General features: G+C 44.6%; 5 protein-coding genes across 5 annotated transcripts; all 5 read right to left on the reverse strand.

The window, feature by feature from the left end:
• Positions 1-130: 130 nt before the first annotated feature.
• On the reverse strand, positions 131-3,055 carry LOC127763157 (uncharacterized). Its single transcript, XM_052287779.1, has 11 exons — positions 2,808-3,055; positions 2,676-2,719; positions 2,521-2,601; positions 2,347-2,454; positions 2,161-2,252; positions 1,826-1,900; positions 1,646-1,715; positions 1,250-1,351; positions 803-917; positions 639-701; positions 131-519 (listed from the first exon to the last, which is right to left on the reverse strand). The coding sequence occupies exons 1-11, from the start codon at positions 2,953-2,955 to the stop codon at positions 437-439; spliced, it is 981 nt and encodes a 326-aa protein (XP_052143739.1). The 5' UTR covers positions 2,956-3,055; the 3' UTR covers positions 131-436.
• Positions 3,056-4,329: 1,274 nt separating this feature from the next.
• Positions 4,330-7,069, reverse strand: LOC127763153 (uncharacterized). Its single transcript, XM_052287774.1, has 11 exons — positions 6,833-7,069; positions 6,703-6,746; positions 6,535-6,615; positions 6,361-6,468; positions 6,165-6,256; positions 5,855-5,929; positions 5,663-5,732; positions 5,361-5,462; positions 5,044-5,158; positions 4,880-4,942; positions 4,330-4,732 (listed from the first exon to the last, which is right to left on the reverse strand). Exons 1-11 carry the CDS (start codon positions 7,053-7,055, stop codon positions 4,635-4,637), a joined length of 1,071 nt encoding a protein of 356 aa, XP_052143734.1. The 5' UTR covers positions 7,056-7,069; the 3' UTR covers positions 4,330-4,634.
• A 200-nt stretch (positions 7,070-7,269) lies between these two features.
• LOC127763145 (uncharacterized) lies at positions 7,270-11,199 on the reverse strand. Its single transcript, XM_052287764.1, has 12 exons — positions 10,813-11,199; positions 10,617-10,742; positions 10,312-10,504; positions 9,952-10,094; positions 9,631-9,805; positions 9,354-9,415; positions 8,900-8,981; positions 8,300-8,357; positions 8,076-8,206; positions 7,890-7,982; positions 7,730-7,800; positions 7,270-7,614 (listed from the first exon to the last, which is right to left on the reverse strand). The coding sequence occupies exons 1-12, from the start codon at positions 11,097-11,099 to the stop codon at positions 7,467-7,469; spliced, it is 1,569 nt and encodes a 522-aa protein (XP_052143724.1). The 5' UTR covers positions 11,100-11,199; the 3' UTR covers positions 7,270-7,466.
• A 3,072-nt stretch (positions 11,200-14,271) lies between these two features.
• On the reverse strand, positions 14,272-15,908 carry LOC127763148 (pentatricopeptide repeat-containing protein At1g61870, mitochondrial-like). The gene has a single exon (XM_052287768.1). It carries the CDS (start codon positions 15,815-15,817, stop codon positions 14,546-14,548), a length of 1,272 nt encoding a protein of 423 aa, XP_052143728.1. The 5' UTR covers positions 15,818-15,908; the 3' UTR covers positions 14,272-14,545.
• Positions 15,909-16,245: 337 nt separating this feature from the next.
• Positions 16,246-17,525, reverse strand: LOC127763158 (uncharacterized). The gene is given in 3 exon segments (XM_052287780.1): positions 16,246-17,131; positions 17,285-17,390; positions 17,393-17,525. Coding segments are annotated over 3 exon segments (906 nt in total). The 5' UTR covers positions 17,505-17,525; the 3' UTR covers positions 16,246-16,443.
• Between the last annotated feature and the right edge of the window lie 1,193 nt (positions 17,526-18,718).

An 18,718-nucleotide genomic window follows, 5' to 3' on the forward strand; every position in this document is an offset into this window, starting at 1 on the left:
TTGCGTAACATCGTTCAATTTTGTTTCAGGCCAGCTAGTATGATGCTGGGCTTTTCTTTTGAGTTTTCTGTGAAGGTTCAGTTATTGATAGTTAATGTTCAATTGCAACAAATGTTTCTGGAAAACAAGATGCAAGAAACAAATTTTGGAGTAAATTAGAGATGCCAGAGTAACTGCAGGAAACTTCATGTCATCATAAACAAGTATTCTTCTGCTGGAAAAAAAGAACATTAAAGGCACAGATTCTTGTGCATCAATGACATTTTCGACTTGATATATTGCAAATGTCGTGAAGCAAAAACAGTACCATCATCTTCCAAGGATATGAAGTGCCACTCTCGCTGACAAAATGGCAAGTGCATTCTCTCTTGCCCCTTCATTCCAGAATCGGTCGTTATTTATACACAATGAAGGTAGAGAGAATTATAATACGCTCCTAGCTTGTGTAGTTAGCTATGAGGGACTCGATTGCTGAATCCTTAGCATGTACGTCTTTATAATGGATTCGATAGCCATGACCTGGAAAAGGAAAAAAAACTAGCAATCAGTGTTCAGTGACTTAGTTATGCCGTTTTAAAGGAAACAACAGAAACCAAATGCTAAGGCAGGGACTTTCTCATTTCCTAAGAAGCGCATACCAGGTAAAAACCACTCGAAGTCTAACTTCAACAATTTTCTCATGCTGTCCAGCTGCAAGCCCACTGCAGGTTTGTGCAACAGATGGATTAATCCTAGTCCTACTTTCAGCTAATGGTACAATTGCACATTTACCTTCAGTTAGAAAATCTAGGGAGGGTTCTACCTGATTGCTTGCTGTACATAAGAAAGAGATCTAAATCATCAGATTCTTCTGATTTTGCAACATGATCTCCAGTGAAAAGCGCCTTTACTGGTTTGTAGAATAAGCAGACTGAACCCTGAAAAAAATGTTCCTTTTAATGAATGAACCCTATATATGCTGAAGAAGGTTAGATTGGTTGTCCAAATCTCAGTTTATGAGCTTTGGACAATTTTCGACAGAACATGTTCCTTCGTCTCTAAGGTTGAGGAAAATTTGGGACAGGATATGGTGATAATCCAATCTAATCTTTATGCGCAAAAATAGTGCACATATGACATATCTTGACCCTAATACTCTTTGTCTTTGATGTTGTATGTTTAAGGATGTTCCATCCAATCCAGAGAAGCCTTCCATACTGAAAGCTACAAGTAATTGCTCAAACAACTTCTTTCATTAAGTTGAACTTACTTCAGTATGACCTGGGGTATGGATAAGTTCGAAATCAGCTCCAATGTCCCATGGGCCATTTCCAGTAAGTTTCCACTCAACATCTGCAGTAACATCCTCTACCTGCATCAGCACAGTAATTGCAGTAAATATCAGGAGAAGTATCTGAGAGCAACATTCACTGGAGAAATAGGTAAATCAGACTCTACACTATGTTCATGTCATGCAAGCTCTGACACGATATAACTGTCCTCTCTGTACTGCTAATCAGTACTTGTACTGCAGGTTATAAAGTATGACAGTGTTGATTGAGTACTCGATGAGGATCAGTCAGGACTCAGGAATAAGCGATGTCTTTCTAGGGTCAGACAGAAGGATGATCATGATTCTTTGAAATCGTTTGGATGAGGGTCTTACATCGCCCGAATGGATGATCCTCTCACATTTTAGCCGCTCAGCCCACTTCCTATGATCCGCGACATCATCCCTGTAAGTAACTCAATAGACGCTCTTCAATATCCAAAATAAAAGGGAGTGCGTTAAAAAAAGGCAATTAAAAAAGGGAACTATGTGATACAGCTTTAAGTCCGGAAATACATGTGGGTCAAAAACATGTAGCGTGCTCCACCAAGTTTTTCGATGTTCTCTGCCAGTTTCGTTGTATACCTTGGGCTGTAAAATCAGAAAATATCAGAAGACCTAGTGATAACCACATATAAACTGGACAATAAGATTTGGGAGAGATGATCTCCAATTTGTGAGGAAAAAAATGCTATCACATTGACCAGTACGCTGTGCTGAAATTGAATACTTATCAGCAGGAACACTAGCAATTAATGTATCTGATTACAACTTGATAATTTTTTTTGTCTGGAGATGGAAAGATGGGTACTTAGGGACATGAACAAATTCATAAGCTTATTGGAATTAACCTGTCAACTAGTATGTTTCCATCTGGATGGGTTAAAAGATAAGAAGTTGCTCCATATGAATCTTGAGAATGATAGCCACAGAGGTAAACACCCTGGAAGTTTTGAGCAGTGCAACAAGGATGAGTATGAATATAATTTAATTGAGATAAATTGGGTGAAATCCGGAATGAGGAGAGCAAGTCATACAGGGAGAAGATGATTGTCGATGGGGAGCGGGAACATGTTTTGCACTTGAAGAATGTCCTTTGCAGGTTTCTCGGTGTGAATGGAGGAAGTAGGACAGGAGAGCAGAGCCTGGACATCAATGGCAGGCATGGTTCAATTTTGCCTTGAAATTCAGTAAAAGAGAGGCAGAGCTACCTGCAGGGCCTTGGTCCTGTGTTCGTCGGAGATGGGCTGCGCGGCGACGGCGGCTTTTCCGTCCACCCTCTTGAACACCTCCTGCAATTCAATTCACCATCACCAAGCAAAGCAGCTGAAGCATCAAGCATATGCATATATGAAAGACTAGTTACCGGAGCCATCCAGCGGCAGGTCTGGCAATCGATGCATCGGTGATCTGCAGCAAACAAACTCAACTGAAGCGCATCAGGAAGAGAAATTAAATGGAGACCGATTTCAGGTGCAGGGCTCGATCAGTGGCTCACCGACGAAGAAGTCGCCGGGGACGTTCTGCGGGCGGCGGCGTTGGAGTGCCGGAGAGGACGCCGAAGAGGCAACAGCTCGTGGTCGTCGCGGCGGCGGAGCAGCGACGGACGCTGGGGGGGCGAAGCGAAGGCTCATCATCAACGCCATGGCGGAACAGCAGCGTCAGCGACAGCGTGCGTGCTACAACTAGCAGCGTTCGCTCTGCGCAGGGCAGCAGATGCACAAAACGACCCTCACGACTGACGTCACAGCAAACGCCAACATCCACCAAAGTCAGAGGATCCGTTTCCCAACATCCTGCACGTACGGCTCGATTTTTTCCCTTTTTCTTTTCTTTCTTTTTTTACTGAGTGCCCATTTTAACACTCGATCAATAATAAACTACTCTAGTTCTAGTATGAAATGAGTCTGTACCCATTATAGATATGTTTTTGAGATAAGTATTTGTTGGTAACTTTTTGTGACAAGTAGACAAGCACAATCGCAAGAACTAAACGCCTTACGGTGATATGGAGTCGTCAACCACCTCAATCTAGCCAAAAGGCCAAATCAAGATGGGTTTTGTAGAAAAACAGCTAAATCGGCTAGCGGAGCCGATTTAGAGATAAAAATCAGCCTCTAGGCCGATTTAGATCGATATGAGGATAACTACCCGTCTCGTGGGTAAAACGGAAGGTTTTTAGGACAAACCTAGAAAGAGGTGTCGCACTCTCGCAGCGGCGGCGGACGGTTTATGGCGCAAACCGACAAAGATGGACTAAACTAGGGTAAAATAGAAAACATAGTAAAAGAACGATTCAAGTAGATTGTATTTAGAGTATTACAATGAACCGGCCTTGTCCCTTAAATAGAGGTTGTTCTTGCCCTCTACAAGCCCTTCTCCACGTCCAACTCGAATAGAAACCAAAGTAAACACGAAATATAGCCTTCCCGAGCAAGAAAACTCAAGACCCGAAGAGGGCTCGGACTCTGCCGGTCAGACTGGCCACACACCGCCGGTCTGACCGGCCCACTGTCGGCGGTCTGACCAGCCAACACACGCCGGTCAGACCGGCCCTCACAGAGGAAAACCGGCAGACTTACAAACTTTGGCAAGTTTTTCTATTTTATCTCTAGATGCCAAATTTAGGTGTAAACAGTATTACTAGACTGTTAACCGGACCAGCTAGTATGATGCTGGGTTTTTCTTTTCAGTTCTCTCAAGGTTCAGTTATTGATAATTACGACCTGTTTGGTGCAAATGTTTTCGGAAGATAGGATGCAATAAATATGTTCTGGACTAAATTAGAGATGCTAGATCAGTTACTAACTTCATGTGCCAAAAGATTCAGCGAAGAAACCGACCTCCACACCAATCAGTTGCCCGGATACTGATCTGGATGTCATTTTAGGAAACTTCGCATCGCAGCGAGCAATTTTCCCCTGTCAACTTGGGCCTGCCGCTTACTCTAGGGCATCTCAAGCATGTACACCTGCATTTTACTGACTACAATAGAAAATTTGGCAGGAAAGAAACAAGCGTCTTCCAAAGTAACGAATCATTCATACAACTAGTATGCAACCAAGTCCTGGACGAGATAAAATTTTGAAGCATGGGAGGTACCAAGATTTAGAGAAGATCATAGACATGGTGACAAACCTGTTTGCCATCATGGGTGTAAATTTTTACATTTCCTACATCGCCAATTTGTACATTGCTCCTTCTAAGATAAATAGAATGCCAGCCGCCTACGCTGGTCTTTCAAAAAAAGGTACATTTCCTCTTGGTCACTTAATTCCAGAATTGATCGTTATTTATGTACACTGAAGTCTGAAGGTAGAGAGAATTATAAGATGCCCCTAGCTTGTGTAGTTATAGCTATGAGGGACTCGATTGCTGAATCCTTAGCGTGTACATCTTTATAATGGATTCGATAGCCATGTCCTGGAAAAGGGAAAAAACTAGCAATCAGTGTTCAGTGACTCAATCATGCCGTTTTAAAGAAAACAACAGAAACTAAATGCTAAGGCAGGGACTTTCTCATTTCCTAAGAAGGTATACTCTATCCGCAATGCTTGAATGAGCGCATACCAGGTAAAAACCACTCAAAGTCTAACTTCAACAATTTTCTCATGCTGTCCAGTTGCAAGCTCACTGCAAATTTATGCAATAGATAGATTATTAATCCGATTTGTAAGCTAATTGTACAATTGCACAGTTATGTCCAGTTAGACAAAATCTAGGGAGGATTCTACCTGGTTGCCTGCTGTACATAAGAAAGAGATATAAATCATCAGATTCTTCTGATTTTGCAACGTGATCTCCAGTGAAAAGCGCCTTTACTGGTTTGTAGAACAAGCAGACCGAACCCTGAAAAAAAAATGCTCAATTTAATGAATGAACCCTGAAAAAAAATGCTCTTAATGTCCAACAACAGCGCACATATCTTTCACCCTGCTACTCTTTAGTGTTCTATGTTTAAGAATGTTTCACCCAATCCAGAGAAGCCTTCCATACTGAAGGCAACAAGTAATTGCTTAAACAACTTATTTCATTAAGTTGAACTTCTTACTTGGGTATGGCCAGGGGTATGGATAAGTTCGAAATCAGCTCCAATGTTCCAAGGACCATTGCCAGTAAGTTTCCGCTCAACATCTACGGTAGCACGCTCTACCTGCATGAGCATGGTAATTGCAGTAAAGAATATCAGGAGAGGCATCTGAGAGCAAAACTCGCTGGAAAAATAGGTAAGCTAGACTCTACACTAGTACATGTAGTGCAAACTATGAATAATTGTCCTCTACGTACTTCAAGTTATGAACTATAGGTAAAATTTGCTACAAAAAGATGCAATCGTTTGCATGAGGGTCTTACATCGCCCGAATGGATAATCCTCTCACATTTTAGCCGCTCAGCCCACTTCCTATGATCTGCTACATCATCCCTGTAAGTAACTCATTAGACGCTATTCAATATCCAAATAAAATATTTAAAATAAAGAAGCGGCGCATTCAGAAAAACAAAAAATAGATAAAACATGTTATACAACTTTTAGTTCAAACATACCTGTGGGTCAAAAACATGTAGCGTGCTCCACCAAGTTCTTCGATGTTATTTGCCAGTTTCGTTGTATACCTTGGGCTAGAAAATCAGAAAAATATCAGAAGACCTACTGATAACCACATGTAAGCTGGACAAGAAGACTTGCTAGAGATGATCTCCAATTTGTGAAAAATGCTACCAATTTGTGAAATTGAATACTTGTCAGAAGGAAAACTATCAATGTATCCGATTGGAACTTGATAAGTTGTTTGTCTGGCCATGGCAAGATGGGTACTAGGGATATAAACAATTTAGTAAGTGCATTGGAATCTACCTGTCGACTAGTATGTTTCCATCTGGATGGGTTATAAGATAAGAAGTTGCTCCAAACGAGTCTTCAGAATGATAACCACAATGATAAACACCCTGGAAAGATTTGAGCAGTGCAGGATGGATGACATATATAACATGAGTATTAATTTAATTGAGATAAATTGGGTGAAATCCGGAATGAGGAGAGCAAGTCATACAGGGAGAAGATGAGTGTCGATGGGGAGGGGGAACATGTTTTGCACTTGAAGAATGTCTTTTGCAGGTTTCTCGGTGTGAATGGAGGCAGTAGGACAGGAGAGCAGAGCCTGGGCATCAATGGCAGGCATAGTTTAATTTTGCATTGAAATTCAGTAAAAGAGAGGCAGAGCTACCTGCAGGGCCTTGGTCCTGTGGTCGTCGGAGATGGGCTGCGCGGCCACGGCGGCTTTTCCGTCCACCCTCTTGAACACCTCCTGCAATTCAATTCAATTCAAATCACCATCACCAAGCAAAGCAGCTGAAGCATCAAGCATATTATGCATATATGAAAGACTAGTTACCGGCGCCATCCAGCGGCAGGTCTGGCAGTCGATGCATCGGTGATCTGCAGCCAGACAGCGAATTACAAATTCAACTGAAGCAGCGCATAAATGGCGAGCGATTAATGGTGAGTTTAGGTGCAGGGCTGACCGACGAAGAAGTCGCCGGGGACGTTCTGCGGGCGGCGGCCGCTGTCGAGTGCCGGGGAGGACGCCGAAGAGGCGCGGAACGAGGCAACAGCTCGTGGTGCAGCGGCGAAGAGAAGGCTCAGCGCCATGGACATGGATGGCGGTATCGTGAGTCCAATTGAGTTCCCAGGAGCATACATCCACACAATCACTGACGTAGTGATGTCACAGCAAACACAACACATTTATCGACTTTTTCTGCAAGTGCCCAGCCGGTCCAGTTACACATTTTCACGCTTGGATCAAGAATTACCAACTGGCATATACTGGTGCGTTGCAGTGCAGTAGAAAAGTCAGTTTGGTTTGTGGTTTGGCTTGGCTGACCCGCTGCATCCACCGCTAGGAATTTGGAACTTCCTAGCAAACTCTTTATGTCCTTTTAATAACCCCCACATGACATTTCTCCTTCCAATAGGATAGACCCTTTTCATATCATCACCAGATTAACTATCACCACACTTTTCTAACTGACCTTTTTATTAGTATTACTACAACAAAACACGCTTGATGGCGATGCATGCCTCATGACTATTCTGCTACAGTATATGCTTCTCCTTTCTTTTTTTTTGTTTTAAGACTGATGATAGTCAATCAACTCAGCTGCCACTACTGGGGTATTTGTTGTGCAGGAAGGTGAGTGGCTGCAACCTCATCTCTGACTGAAGCTGCAGCTCCGACACTTTCTTCAGCGACCGATACTGCAGCCGTATGCTTTCCCCGCTATCAACCGCCTTCACAAGATACCTGCGATTCACCATTTGTAATTAGTACTAAGTCGCAACAACTTCACATAGATCTTCTTCCATCACCCCCAAAAATACCATCTGTTTTTCAAAGCGAGCTATCCAAATGGACTCACCAGCCATTCAAGCACTGCGATGTGATGACTGCCTCCTTCCCAACAAATTTATCAGGCGTCCTTCTGTTTCCCTGCAAATGCTCTTAACGATAAGAATTCATTTCTGCCCTTTATTATTTCTTAGTAATGCAAGCGCCAAAAGCAACTGTGCTCCTTGTACCATGATCAGGACCCTCTCGCCCACTACAAATGGATACTGCACACCCCTGGGTGATGTAGGGTTTTCAGCATCCAACACCAGCTCACCATTGCCCTGATTAAAACAATGAAAGTAATTATTCAGATCCATGCACCACCATTGATTGCTTGAGGGTATGTTCACAATCACAGCCACAGCATTACGTACTCTGCTACCTCCAGTGCTCTTCAGCACATCCATACGTTCGGTCACCTCTTTCCTGCGTTTGCGAAGAGCAGCATTATGAAAGAGTCTCCTATCATCTTCCATCTTCACCACTGTAGCTACTGCTCTTAAAGCTATTATATCCAAAATACTAACAGCAGTAAGTGAGCAGGTGAGACATATATAATGCCAGTTTCGTGGAAGAAAATTAGTAGTCAGAAATATACCGAGATTAGGAAACAGGGTGGCCGGATCAACTTCTCCATTGCAAATGGTGCATCTTGCCTAATCATAGTAAAAATAGAAAAACTGGCATGATTGTTGGTGTCACCCCACTGGATCAGAAGATAAGTAAAATAGAAATGACTTGCAAATACACTTTTATTAAATATATGTCGCATAGTTATTGTAGAAACATAATCTATTGTTTTATGATATATGCTGTGTGAAATACAAGGAACTGCTTCAGGCGTAAAATACCTTTTTACAAGAATGTGCCATTGCTACTAAAAAGCACTCCTAAAGTCCTAATAGTCACAGTTCTCTGTTAAGTAGTACATTCCAGTTTTGGATAACCTACCGCTAGGGCCCTCTATTAAATAATAAAGAAGACATAAATAAATAATTTAATTTCAAACAAAAAACACAAATTTAGTGAACAATGCCAGTATCTGTGTTAAGGACAATAATCAAATTGAATTGCTAGTTGAAGCTAGTACATTGAAGAGTGCAATCTACAGTAAAAGAGAGAACTTTGCCCTCATAAGTTACAACAAGAGAATTAATAGCCATCAGGAAGCCTGAGTATGAAGTTTTTGAAAAAATACCATTTCAATGACTTTCTTCAGCATGAGGCCACCGAAAGAGTGTCCACATAACAGAACCATAGCATCCTCAAGAAAAGCCCCACTGCAACAGACCAAATACCATTTCATCACCCGTGCTTGTTGTCTGACTGCGATGCGTAGTTAACTAAATAATATGGTGATGACATCCACACTAGTTTGGAAAAAAAAAGGAACAAAACTTTATGTAGGTTTATATCAGTTATTCAATTTTGATTAAGCTAAGTAAAAATGTGCTCCTTCTCCCCTTCATTTTTGTATGTGTGCCTGATTGTCTATCACTCTGTCTCCCAGTCTCTCTCTCAAAGAAAATGGGGGCTAGCATATAACTTATAGGTAAATACATATGAAAAATGATCCATGCAGAATAAGACAATCTATACATATGACGTGGGCTTCTTTGATGAAGTGGTACATTCCGCAAGGAAAAACTTACGACAATGGATCTGATAGGACACTTCTGAGAGATGGTTCACTAATGAAGCTGCCCTGAGATTCCTGCAATCCAAATTTGGCGAGATATGAGCAATCCGGTAGTTTTGCGCACATGAGAAAGACACAATTACATGTACAGAAATCCTCTTGCTTTTTCAACATGTCACTTTCCCACTCTTAGAGAGTTGAGGTGTGCTTCTCTCATGCATCACTATAGCTGAATATGGATGTATGCCATGCATGCTATTGAATTGATGCGGTACTGGATTTATACTCACAGAAGGTGCTTCCGAATGATTCGAAACAGCACGTTCTTCAGCACACAAGTCATCCATAAATTGGCTTGCAGATATGGGTTGGTACATCTGGGGTACGCAGTGCCCAGCTGCTGCAATAGGAGAGCAATCCAGTATAGCATTGGCATGTGGCATTAGCCTAAAGGTGAGTGATGCTCTACAACAGCAAAGGAAATTGCAATAAGAAGTTTATCATATCAAATCATTCAGTAGCATCCATGTAGGGAAGTATACAAATATAACCACAAAAAAATGGAAGCGAAATGAGATGATGAAACCATCAGTTGTTACCATAGTACTGACCTAGTCTCATTTGTGATCCTGTAGCAAGAAGTTGGGCGCAAACCAGCAGTAACATGGCTAAGTGCCCTTCCAGTCAGAAGCAACAGGTCACCAGGCCCTGAAATGCCATCTGCTAGGTACCATTGGCCATTTGGGTCACAAACCTACCAGAGAAGTAGCTAAACAATGTGAACTAGAGGCCAGGCAGCACTTATAGGCTAATTCACTGAATAAAACTGAAATGTGTCGACCAGAATAGCAGGGAGAAAAGATGAGCTAAAAAGCATAAATAAACTAAGAAAACAGTAATGTATTTCAAGGAAAACTAAAACCAATAAAGGTTAAAAAAAATTGAACTTTGCACAGTTGTTACATGGATACCTCAATTCCTGGATGATCAGAAGCAATGAGCACAAGGAAGCCCCTGTCAACTTGAGGCACTGAAGAGCCGAGACAGGCAGTAGAAGAAGCATGATCGGTGTGGAGGTGTTGGTTGGAATAAGCCACCAGCAACTCCGAGGATGAGACCTCATTAACAGGCAATGGAGTATCATCGAGCAAGTGGTCGAATACACTGGAAAATGTATAGAGACCAACTCAATTGTGAGTAAGTGTGAAGAGCAAGATGTTACTAGTCATAGAGGAAGGGATTAAAAAAACAGGCATTGCATTGTATTTGTACTTACTTGGTACGAAGTCGGAGATGGCGAGCAATCGCAGAGAGAGCAGCGCGGGCAGCCTCACCGAAACACCTGAAGGCGTCGTCCATGCAAGCAGGGACCAGGTCGCCGCCGCCGTCATCGGATGTCCTACTGCGATTCAGAGGAGAGCGATTGAGATTGAGAAATTCAGAATGGAAGGCAGGAGAGAGAATTCCTAAACCTGGCGCTGCCCCCTGCGCGGTAGAGGTAGAAGGCAGGTTGGTCGTTGGCGCGGAAGAAGGCGCGAGCGGATTGGAGGGCGCAGCGGAGGATGGCGGCGTGGGCGTCGGGGAGGTCGAGGAGGGCGGCGCCGTGGCGGGTGAGGGAGGCGGAGAGGGCATGGACGGCGCGGCCGTAGGCGGGGGTCGCGGCGCCATCGTAGGGCGCCAGGTCGTGGAGGCGCACCCTGGCGAGTCGCCCGCTGCTGCTAGCGGCGGCGGGAGGTGGGGAGGAGGCCGCCATGAGCATGGGAGTGGGAGGAGCTCATGGTGGCTACTATTCCGCCATCTCCGCCTCCCTCCACTCAGTGCTCCTCAACCTGCAAGCCTGCAAAAGACCCCGACCCCCCATGCTACGACTGTTTTACTGATTTCTTTGTGAACAACAGAAAGATTTTTCTTTTTCTCTTTTCAGAAACAAAAATGAATTTGAGTCTCAATGAAGTTCATCAATCACGAAAACATATTACTACCTCCATTCTAAAATATTTTTTTTGTTTATAACATTTGACCATTCATCTTATTCAAAAGATCATGAAATTATCATTTATTTTATTTGTGACTTGCTTTATTATTATAAAAAAAACTTTAAGTATGACTTATTATTTTTATATTTACACTAATTTTTAAATAAGATGAATGATCAAACATTATAAAAAAAATCAAAACGACATCTAATTTGGAACGGAGGAGTACTATTATATATTTTTATTAAGGCATATATACAGTCTTTAAATAAGGTAAATTGCTTTTTTTGCTATACATATATTTCGAAGTGTTGATAAGATTAAAATACTATGTAAATATTTGTCAAGACACTGTATATGTACTACATGATTTTGTATATGCAATTGAAATATATGTATTTTCATAATAAAATGTTGATGACCAAAGTTAATTATATAGGAGGAGTATATGGTTGGTTATATTGTACTCCTCCGTCATAAAAATAAGTTCATTTTTCACACATCCCACACATATACTAACATAAAAAAAACCCCAGAAAATTCATACTTTATCCCATCCCAATATAATTATTCTTCGTTTTATGTACTTCTAATATAATTATTTCTTATATTACTTTCACAAATTTTGATACAATGATGATTACTTAAAATAAACTTATTTTAGGATAATTGGAAGGAGTCAAAAAAAAATAAATTTATTATGAAACGAAAGAGTATGTGACAGTTTGTTAAGGTTTTGTGACATGTATGTATGTGTAGTACCTGCATATTACTCCTACGTACGTATGTTGATCGATCTCTTCCCATCCTACTAGAAAAGGGTAAGGGAGACCGAATCGACGACGGGGTCGGGGTGGGTGGAGATGCAGAGAGAGAGGCGGTTTGTTACTACGTAATACGTGTATATATCTATAAAACCAACGTAGTAATAATAGAAGTAATAACAGATTAAAGAGAAGATCGAACACGAACAGGAAGGAGCCCTCTGCTTCTTCCTTCAATTCCTTGGTGCATTGTGATTGTGTTGTGCACGAGAGCGAGAGATCGAGGCCGCCGCCACGCCATGGACAGCGCGGTGGACTCGATGGAAGCGGAGTACGACGCCCTCCTGGACGCCGTGGCCGCCTTCATCGCCGAGCCCGTCCGCACCACGGGGGCCATCCAGGACCTCAAGAACCGCATCGACGCCTTCTATGCCTCCTGCGATCGTGCCGACGACCTCGTCCGCGCCGCCGCCGATCGGGTCGCCTTCAACGCCACCGGCAACGCCCACGTTCCTCCTCCTCCTGCCGCTGCTCCTCCTTCGCCTGGGACAGGCACCACCAGGATCGACGCGCTGCTGCGCGCCGTGGAGGGCATTGCCCACCACGATCATCCTCCTCTCCAGGCCAAGGCCAAGGCCGCAGCCGGTGACCAACACCACAACTGATCTTAGTTTCCTTCCCTTTCTTTTTAGCGCTGGATATACTTACATTGATTCTGCTTAATTGTCTTTACTTTGCAATGTAATAATGCCAATACGTTCCTTCAATTAAGAGCATTTGAATTTGAATCGAAAACTCACTGCATCTATTATATTTATTTATTTATGCGTATTGAAGACAATAAGGTTGGATGGTGTGCTTTTATCAAAGTCTGTTTCTTAGTAAACCCTTATAGTATACTGTAATTAAAAGCCTCTTTCTGGCTTGATACGACACAAGTCTAATTAAGATTTTGACTACCTTTTGAGACAGCAGTGACATCACTCTAAAACAGTTGTATGTATATAGTATGGCAGGTTCAAAGGTGGTTAGGTCAATAAATGATTTTATTATTAGGGGTAAAATAACTTACTCTACAATAGGTATTTGTCTGAGAGAATAGTGGAGAAATTGAACCACAGCCACACAAAAGACGGCTCAAAAGAAGACAAAAACAAGATAATAATGTGACGTGCAGGTTATTGTCAAAGCCATATAAATACTTGCTCCTAACACTCCATATCCATTATTGGAGGAAACTAAGAAAGCAGGCAAAGGAAAGATGCAGAGAAATGAAAGAAAAGCAACAGCAAGATTTGACACCCAGTGGTCATATAGGCAGCACACAGGGAATGCAGAGTACCTGCTGCGACGAGCCACTGTCACGCTGTCTCTCTGTATTTTGTAGCACGAGCAAGTGAGAGCTTGCCGACGATGCCCGACACAACAACTTAATATGGAACATGATGGTCAACACGAGCAATTTAGCATTGGCAAGAAGCGACTTGCAAACATAACATGAAATTATATGATAATAACCTACAACCAGCCAAAAAAAAAAGTATATGCATACAAGATATTCTATCCCATATGAACAATGAGCATGCCAATAGTGAAGACACATGAAAAGGGAAAAAAAGGAGACACTTACCAGTGGCTCGATGTTATCCACTTCAAACGTAGACTCCCACCAACATCAGCAGTAGCAGGCACCTCTGCAATCCAATCAGCACAGTTGGACGCACCCCACCGGCTGCAAGATGCAACTTCAGTATCACTCATTCATGTCAGTTCTCAACTTGAGGGACTATAACTGGTAATAAGTCGGCAAAGGGTGCCTGCCAACCAATGCAATAACCTGAAGAACCTCAGCACTCCATACAGATACAGCCAAAGTCATGTCACACGATCGTCAAGCTGAACTTGTCCCTTATGTTCACAATTATGCTCGACTCTTCTCAGAATAGCATCTTGTAATTCAGCTGGTGAAAACAATTCGTACAACATAACAAACTTGCACATCCAGACGGCAGATTAATACAACACCACATTCTGTAACATCATTGTTCAGGCAAGCAGATGGAGTAACCAAACAGAAAACAGTACATAGAGCATCTTCATCCAACAATTATAACAGTGATGATGATGACTAATCTGTATTATTTTTTGGGTTATTCACATAAAGATATAGAGGATTGAAATGTACCAAATCTGAGATAAATTAAGATAAGGAACTGGAAAGAGTTGCATCATATGTGATCATTCAAGTTACATGGTCTACACAGTAAACCACCAAAGAGTAGTACCTGTATTTGTTCGAAATGCAAATACCTCATATGGAAAATAATCTTATGCGCTAAACGGAACGAAAGGCTAGATAGAGTTGGCCACAAGCGCACAAAAGACATGCAATCAGACAATGGATTTGAAGTGTAAAATAATCATCTAACTGACATTCTGATTGTGCCATCCATCATTCCTAGCAGTTAGGCTTTCTTATCAGTAGGCTCGAACGAAAATTCAGCCTCAACCTTCTTCCACTCCTCCTTGGCGTCACCCTTGACAACTTTCCTCATCGCCATGGCAACCTCCTTGGCATGTTTGGCCTTCCTGCTCTTGAGCAATCCTTTGATCAGTCCTTGTACAGCTTGGAACGGCGGCGCCCACTTGTTCTGCAGGCATTCCTTGAACACCTCCAATGCAGGAGCAAACACACCCTTGTTGACTAGCCCCTCAAGCAACATAATGTAGGTCTCAGAGTTGGGCAGCACCCCCTTTCCGTTCGGCCTCGGCACCTCTGGCATCCTCTTGAATATCGCGACGGCAGCACCCACCTCCCCCTCCTTGCAGAGCCCCTGGATGACGGTGTTGAAGCTCCCACGGTTGGGTGGGACGCCCTTTGCCTCCATAGCATCCAGCAGCTCGGCAGCCTCAAAGCTCCTCCCTTTGGAGCACAGCGAAGCCATGCGGAGGTTGTAGGTGCTCACGTTGGGCTTGAGTCGCCTCTTGCCACCCGCGGCAGTGGTGTTATCCTTGAGGAATTGATCAAAGGCGGCGTAATCGGCCGCGTTGAGGTAGCCCTTGAGGATCTCGTTGCAGGAGACAATGTCTGGCTCGACGTCAGCCTTGGAAGGCATTTCATCGAACAGGGCGCGGGCGGAGGCGAGGTCGCCACTGGCAACAAAGGACTTGAGAAGGACGTTGTGAGAGACGACGCTGGGCTTGATGCCGAGCTCGGCGGGGAGAGTGCGGAAGGCTTGGATGGCGCGGTCGTAGAGGCGGTTGTCGTGGTAGGCGGAGAGGAGAGCGGAGAGGGCGCGGTCGGAGGGCGGGGTGACGATGCGGAAGGTGGAGAGGGAGTGGTCGGGCATGCCGGCGGCGGAGTAGAGGGAGATGAGGCGGATGAGGAAGCCCTCGGAGGGGTGGGGCGCGGGGAGGGAGGTGAGGGAGGAGGAGAGGATGGAGGCGACGAGGTCGCGGCGGCCGGCAGAGGCGAGGCGGTGGACGGAGAGGGTGAAGATGGGGCGGTCGGCGAGGAAGGCCGGGTGGGAGAGGCCGGAGATGAAGAGGTCGGCGAGGGCTTCCGGGGTGTGGGCGGCGCTACGAATGGAGTTCTTGAGGGTGGCGAGGTCGGCGGGGGTTTGCGTCTGTGACTGTGTCTGGGTGGAGAGGAAGCGCAAGAGGAGTTGGCGGCGGAGGAGGAGGGCCGGGGCGGGGCCAGCAGCGAGGCTCCGGCGAAGGGCGGCGGCGGCGGCCATTGGCGGAAGGAAGGGGTTTGTCTCTCTTGTTCGATGGTGCAGGGGAGAGACGAGAGAGTTGGAGGGTTTAGACTAGCTAGTTGGGCCTCAAATGGACCTGCAGTTTAGTCCACAAACACAAGTAACTCACTGGGCCGAAACTGGGCCTTCCCGTGATAGATAGTCAAGTGACAGATCGAACGGCGCATATTTGCTGTGAACAATCCAGCGGCGCATCTACGTCCTACTCTACCTTAGCACTGGAGGAAGAGCCGAGGATGAAGAAGATAACACGAGGCATCATCAGTGATCAAGTTGAAGTACATACTAATGTATTGAGGAGCGAGAGAGTGATGGTACGTCGAGCCGAAGCAAATAAGTAGAGGATCGAACATAATTAACGATCGGTGTCGGTGGAGCTGAAGCTAGCAAGAAGCAGCACAAGACAATGCAGAGAGGATGAATCTTGAGGTAATTAATAAGTGGCCGTACATCAATTCCAAGAGTGTGAATGTGTGATCGATCGTTGAGCTGAAGCTGAAGCAAACACATGAAGGAATTAAGGAGCAAGGTAGCTAATTAACGATCGATCCATCGAGAATTCGAGATGGCGATGAAGTATAAATAAATAAATAGAAGGGATTATATTATTTGTAGATCCACTCGTTGGAGCGGGCGCCGGAGTCGTCGGTGGGCATGTCGATGAAGATGCTGACGGCCTTGCCGATGCGGGGGCGGTCCTTGAGCTTGGCGAGGGAGGAGCGGACGTGGGCGACGGCGCCCCAGCAGCGGAGGGAGGCGGCGACGTCGTCGAGGCGGAGCAGGTACTCCTCCTCCGTCAGCGGGAAGGACCGCTGCTCCCGGTACTTCCACATGACGTTCATGGCCAGCAGGTTCCGCCCCATGAACTCCTTCTTTATCAGCGTCACGTCGTACGACCTCCCGTACTTGCTCCTTATCAGCGCCGCCAGGTCCGCCCCGCTGAACGTCGCGTCCTCCGGTCCACCCACCAACCGCTCCAGCTCCTCCCGACGCCTCTTCTCCTCCTCCTCGTCGTCCTTGCCGCTCGTCGATTCACCTGCGCCGTCGCCCACGGCCCGGATAACCGCCACCACCCTCCTCCTGCTGCTGCTGCTCTTCCTGACGCTGCCGCTGCTCATCACCACATATCTCCCACTACTCTCACCTCCTTGTCGTCGCTGCCATATGCTATGTATCTGCCCCGGTTGGATGCTGCTGCTCGACACCATATTCATCATCGCCACCCCCGCCCTACCTGCCACTGCGAATAACTCATTCATTTTCCCATTGATTGATTCATTCATTGATGAGCAACTGCATCAACAACAAAATTAAGCGAGCGAGAGAGAGCTCCCTCTTTCATACATATATAATGGAATATTATATTGATCCCCGAGCAAGCAAGCATATATATAGTATCTGGAAATTAATGGAGTAATTAAGAAACAATCGCAACGAATTAATTACCTTTGAAACAAGAATATATGTTGCGAGGATCGGAGCAAAATATTGCTGGATCCTACCTTCGGCCTGCAGTCATTTACAGCTTTGAATACGAAAGATGAGAGAAGAGGAAAATTAAGAAGATCTGAGCAAGAGGAAGGTAAGTTCGAATAGAAGAAGCAGAAGAAGCAGGAGAAGAGAAGAGAAGCGGCCTGTGGGCTCCAACTATTCTACCACTCCTCATTTTGTGAGGTCCCTAGCGAGACACAGGGCAGACAGCGAGAGACCGGCTTCTCTTATGTGGTTGTCAAGACGGATGAAACACCAGCACCACATTTTTTTTCCCAATAAATTCCTTCCAGGATTTCTTTACCCTTTTTTTTCTCTTATTTTGGTTTTATGGTCCCGATTTTTGCTGTATATATTCAAATGATAATAGCGCCATTCCCCAAATAAGAAATTGCTCTCCTTCAAGGGAAAAGAAAAAAAAAGAGTGTGGATTACTTAACAGGCTGATCATACACATTTTAGAGACACCAACCGTTCGGTCAGTGCCGGCGTCCCGAATTTGTTTACTATAGAAACTAATAGTCTCAGAATTAAATACTTAGTAAATGGAAACTGATATTTATGAAAATAAGAAGGACGCTGTTTTGTGAAACGTCCATGTATGGACGTTGTTCCACAACAACGTCCAGCTGAGGACGCTCTTTGTAACGGCGTCCACGACCTGCATGCTGCTCCATCGCCGACTAGCTAGACTCTAGTATAAGCTTGGGCTTGCTTTGCTGCCTACAGCAGTCCTCGTAATTCCTCTCTCGTTCAAATCGTGACCTTTATAGTCTCAGTACGCCGCTGAGGCTTGCCGCAACTAGCCGCCCTCGTTGTTTTTCCTCACATCCCTTGTGTCTCCGGCGGTGTGGTCTGGCGAGACCAGTCGTGGGCTTTCTCGGTGAGGTCCAAGCTCTCCTCTCCTTCTATCAATTCATCGCGGCAGCGCTGTCCTCGCTCCATCACTCCAAGCGACTATGCTCATCGATCGGCTTATCATGAACAATGATGATGTGCCATTTGGAGCAGCACGGGTGCCGTAAACCAAATTAAAATACCAAACTAACATGTAGTAAGAAGAACCTGACAATAGCATCCATGCGGACATATATAGCTAGGAACACATGTTTCATACAAGTTAATGTTTAATCATGTAATAATAGACAAATAGTCAGTTGATCTGCTTTAGTTTTGCAGCACATGAACATATACGTATATACGAATCTTGCTAATGGATTCACTTTGGAATAAGAAAAACGAAAATCTATTGAGGGCGCCATTACCTATCCCTGACGCGAGCATATGAGAAGGGCACACGCCACACCCCTGGATGGCTGCCTGCCCAGATCACTAGAGGCAGCGTTAGTGCGGTAAGGAAGCACCGCGGCAGTCAAGACATACGGGAAG

The sequence above is a fragment of the Oryza glaberrima genome, chromosome 2 (genome assembly GCF_000147395.1).
Source record: "Oryza glaberrima chromosome 2, OglaRS2, whole genome shotgun sequence".
Taxonomy (NCBI): domain Eukaryota; kingdom Viridiplantae; phylum Streptophyta; class Magnoliopsida; order Poales; family Poaceae; genus Oryza; species Oryza glaberrima.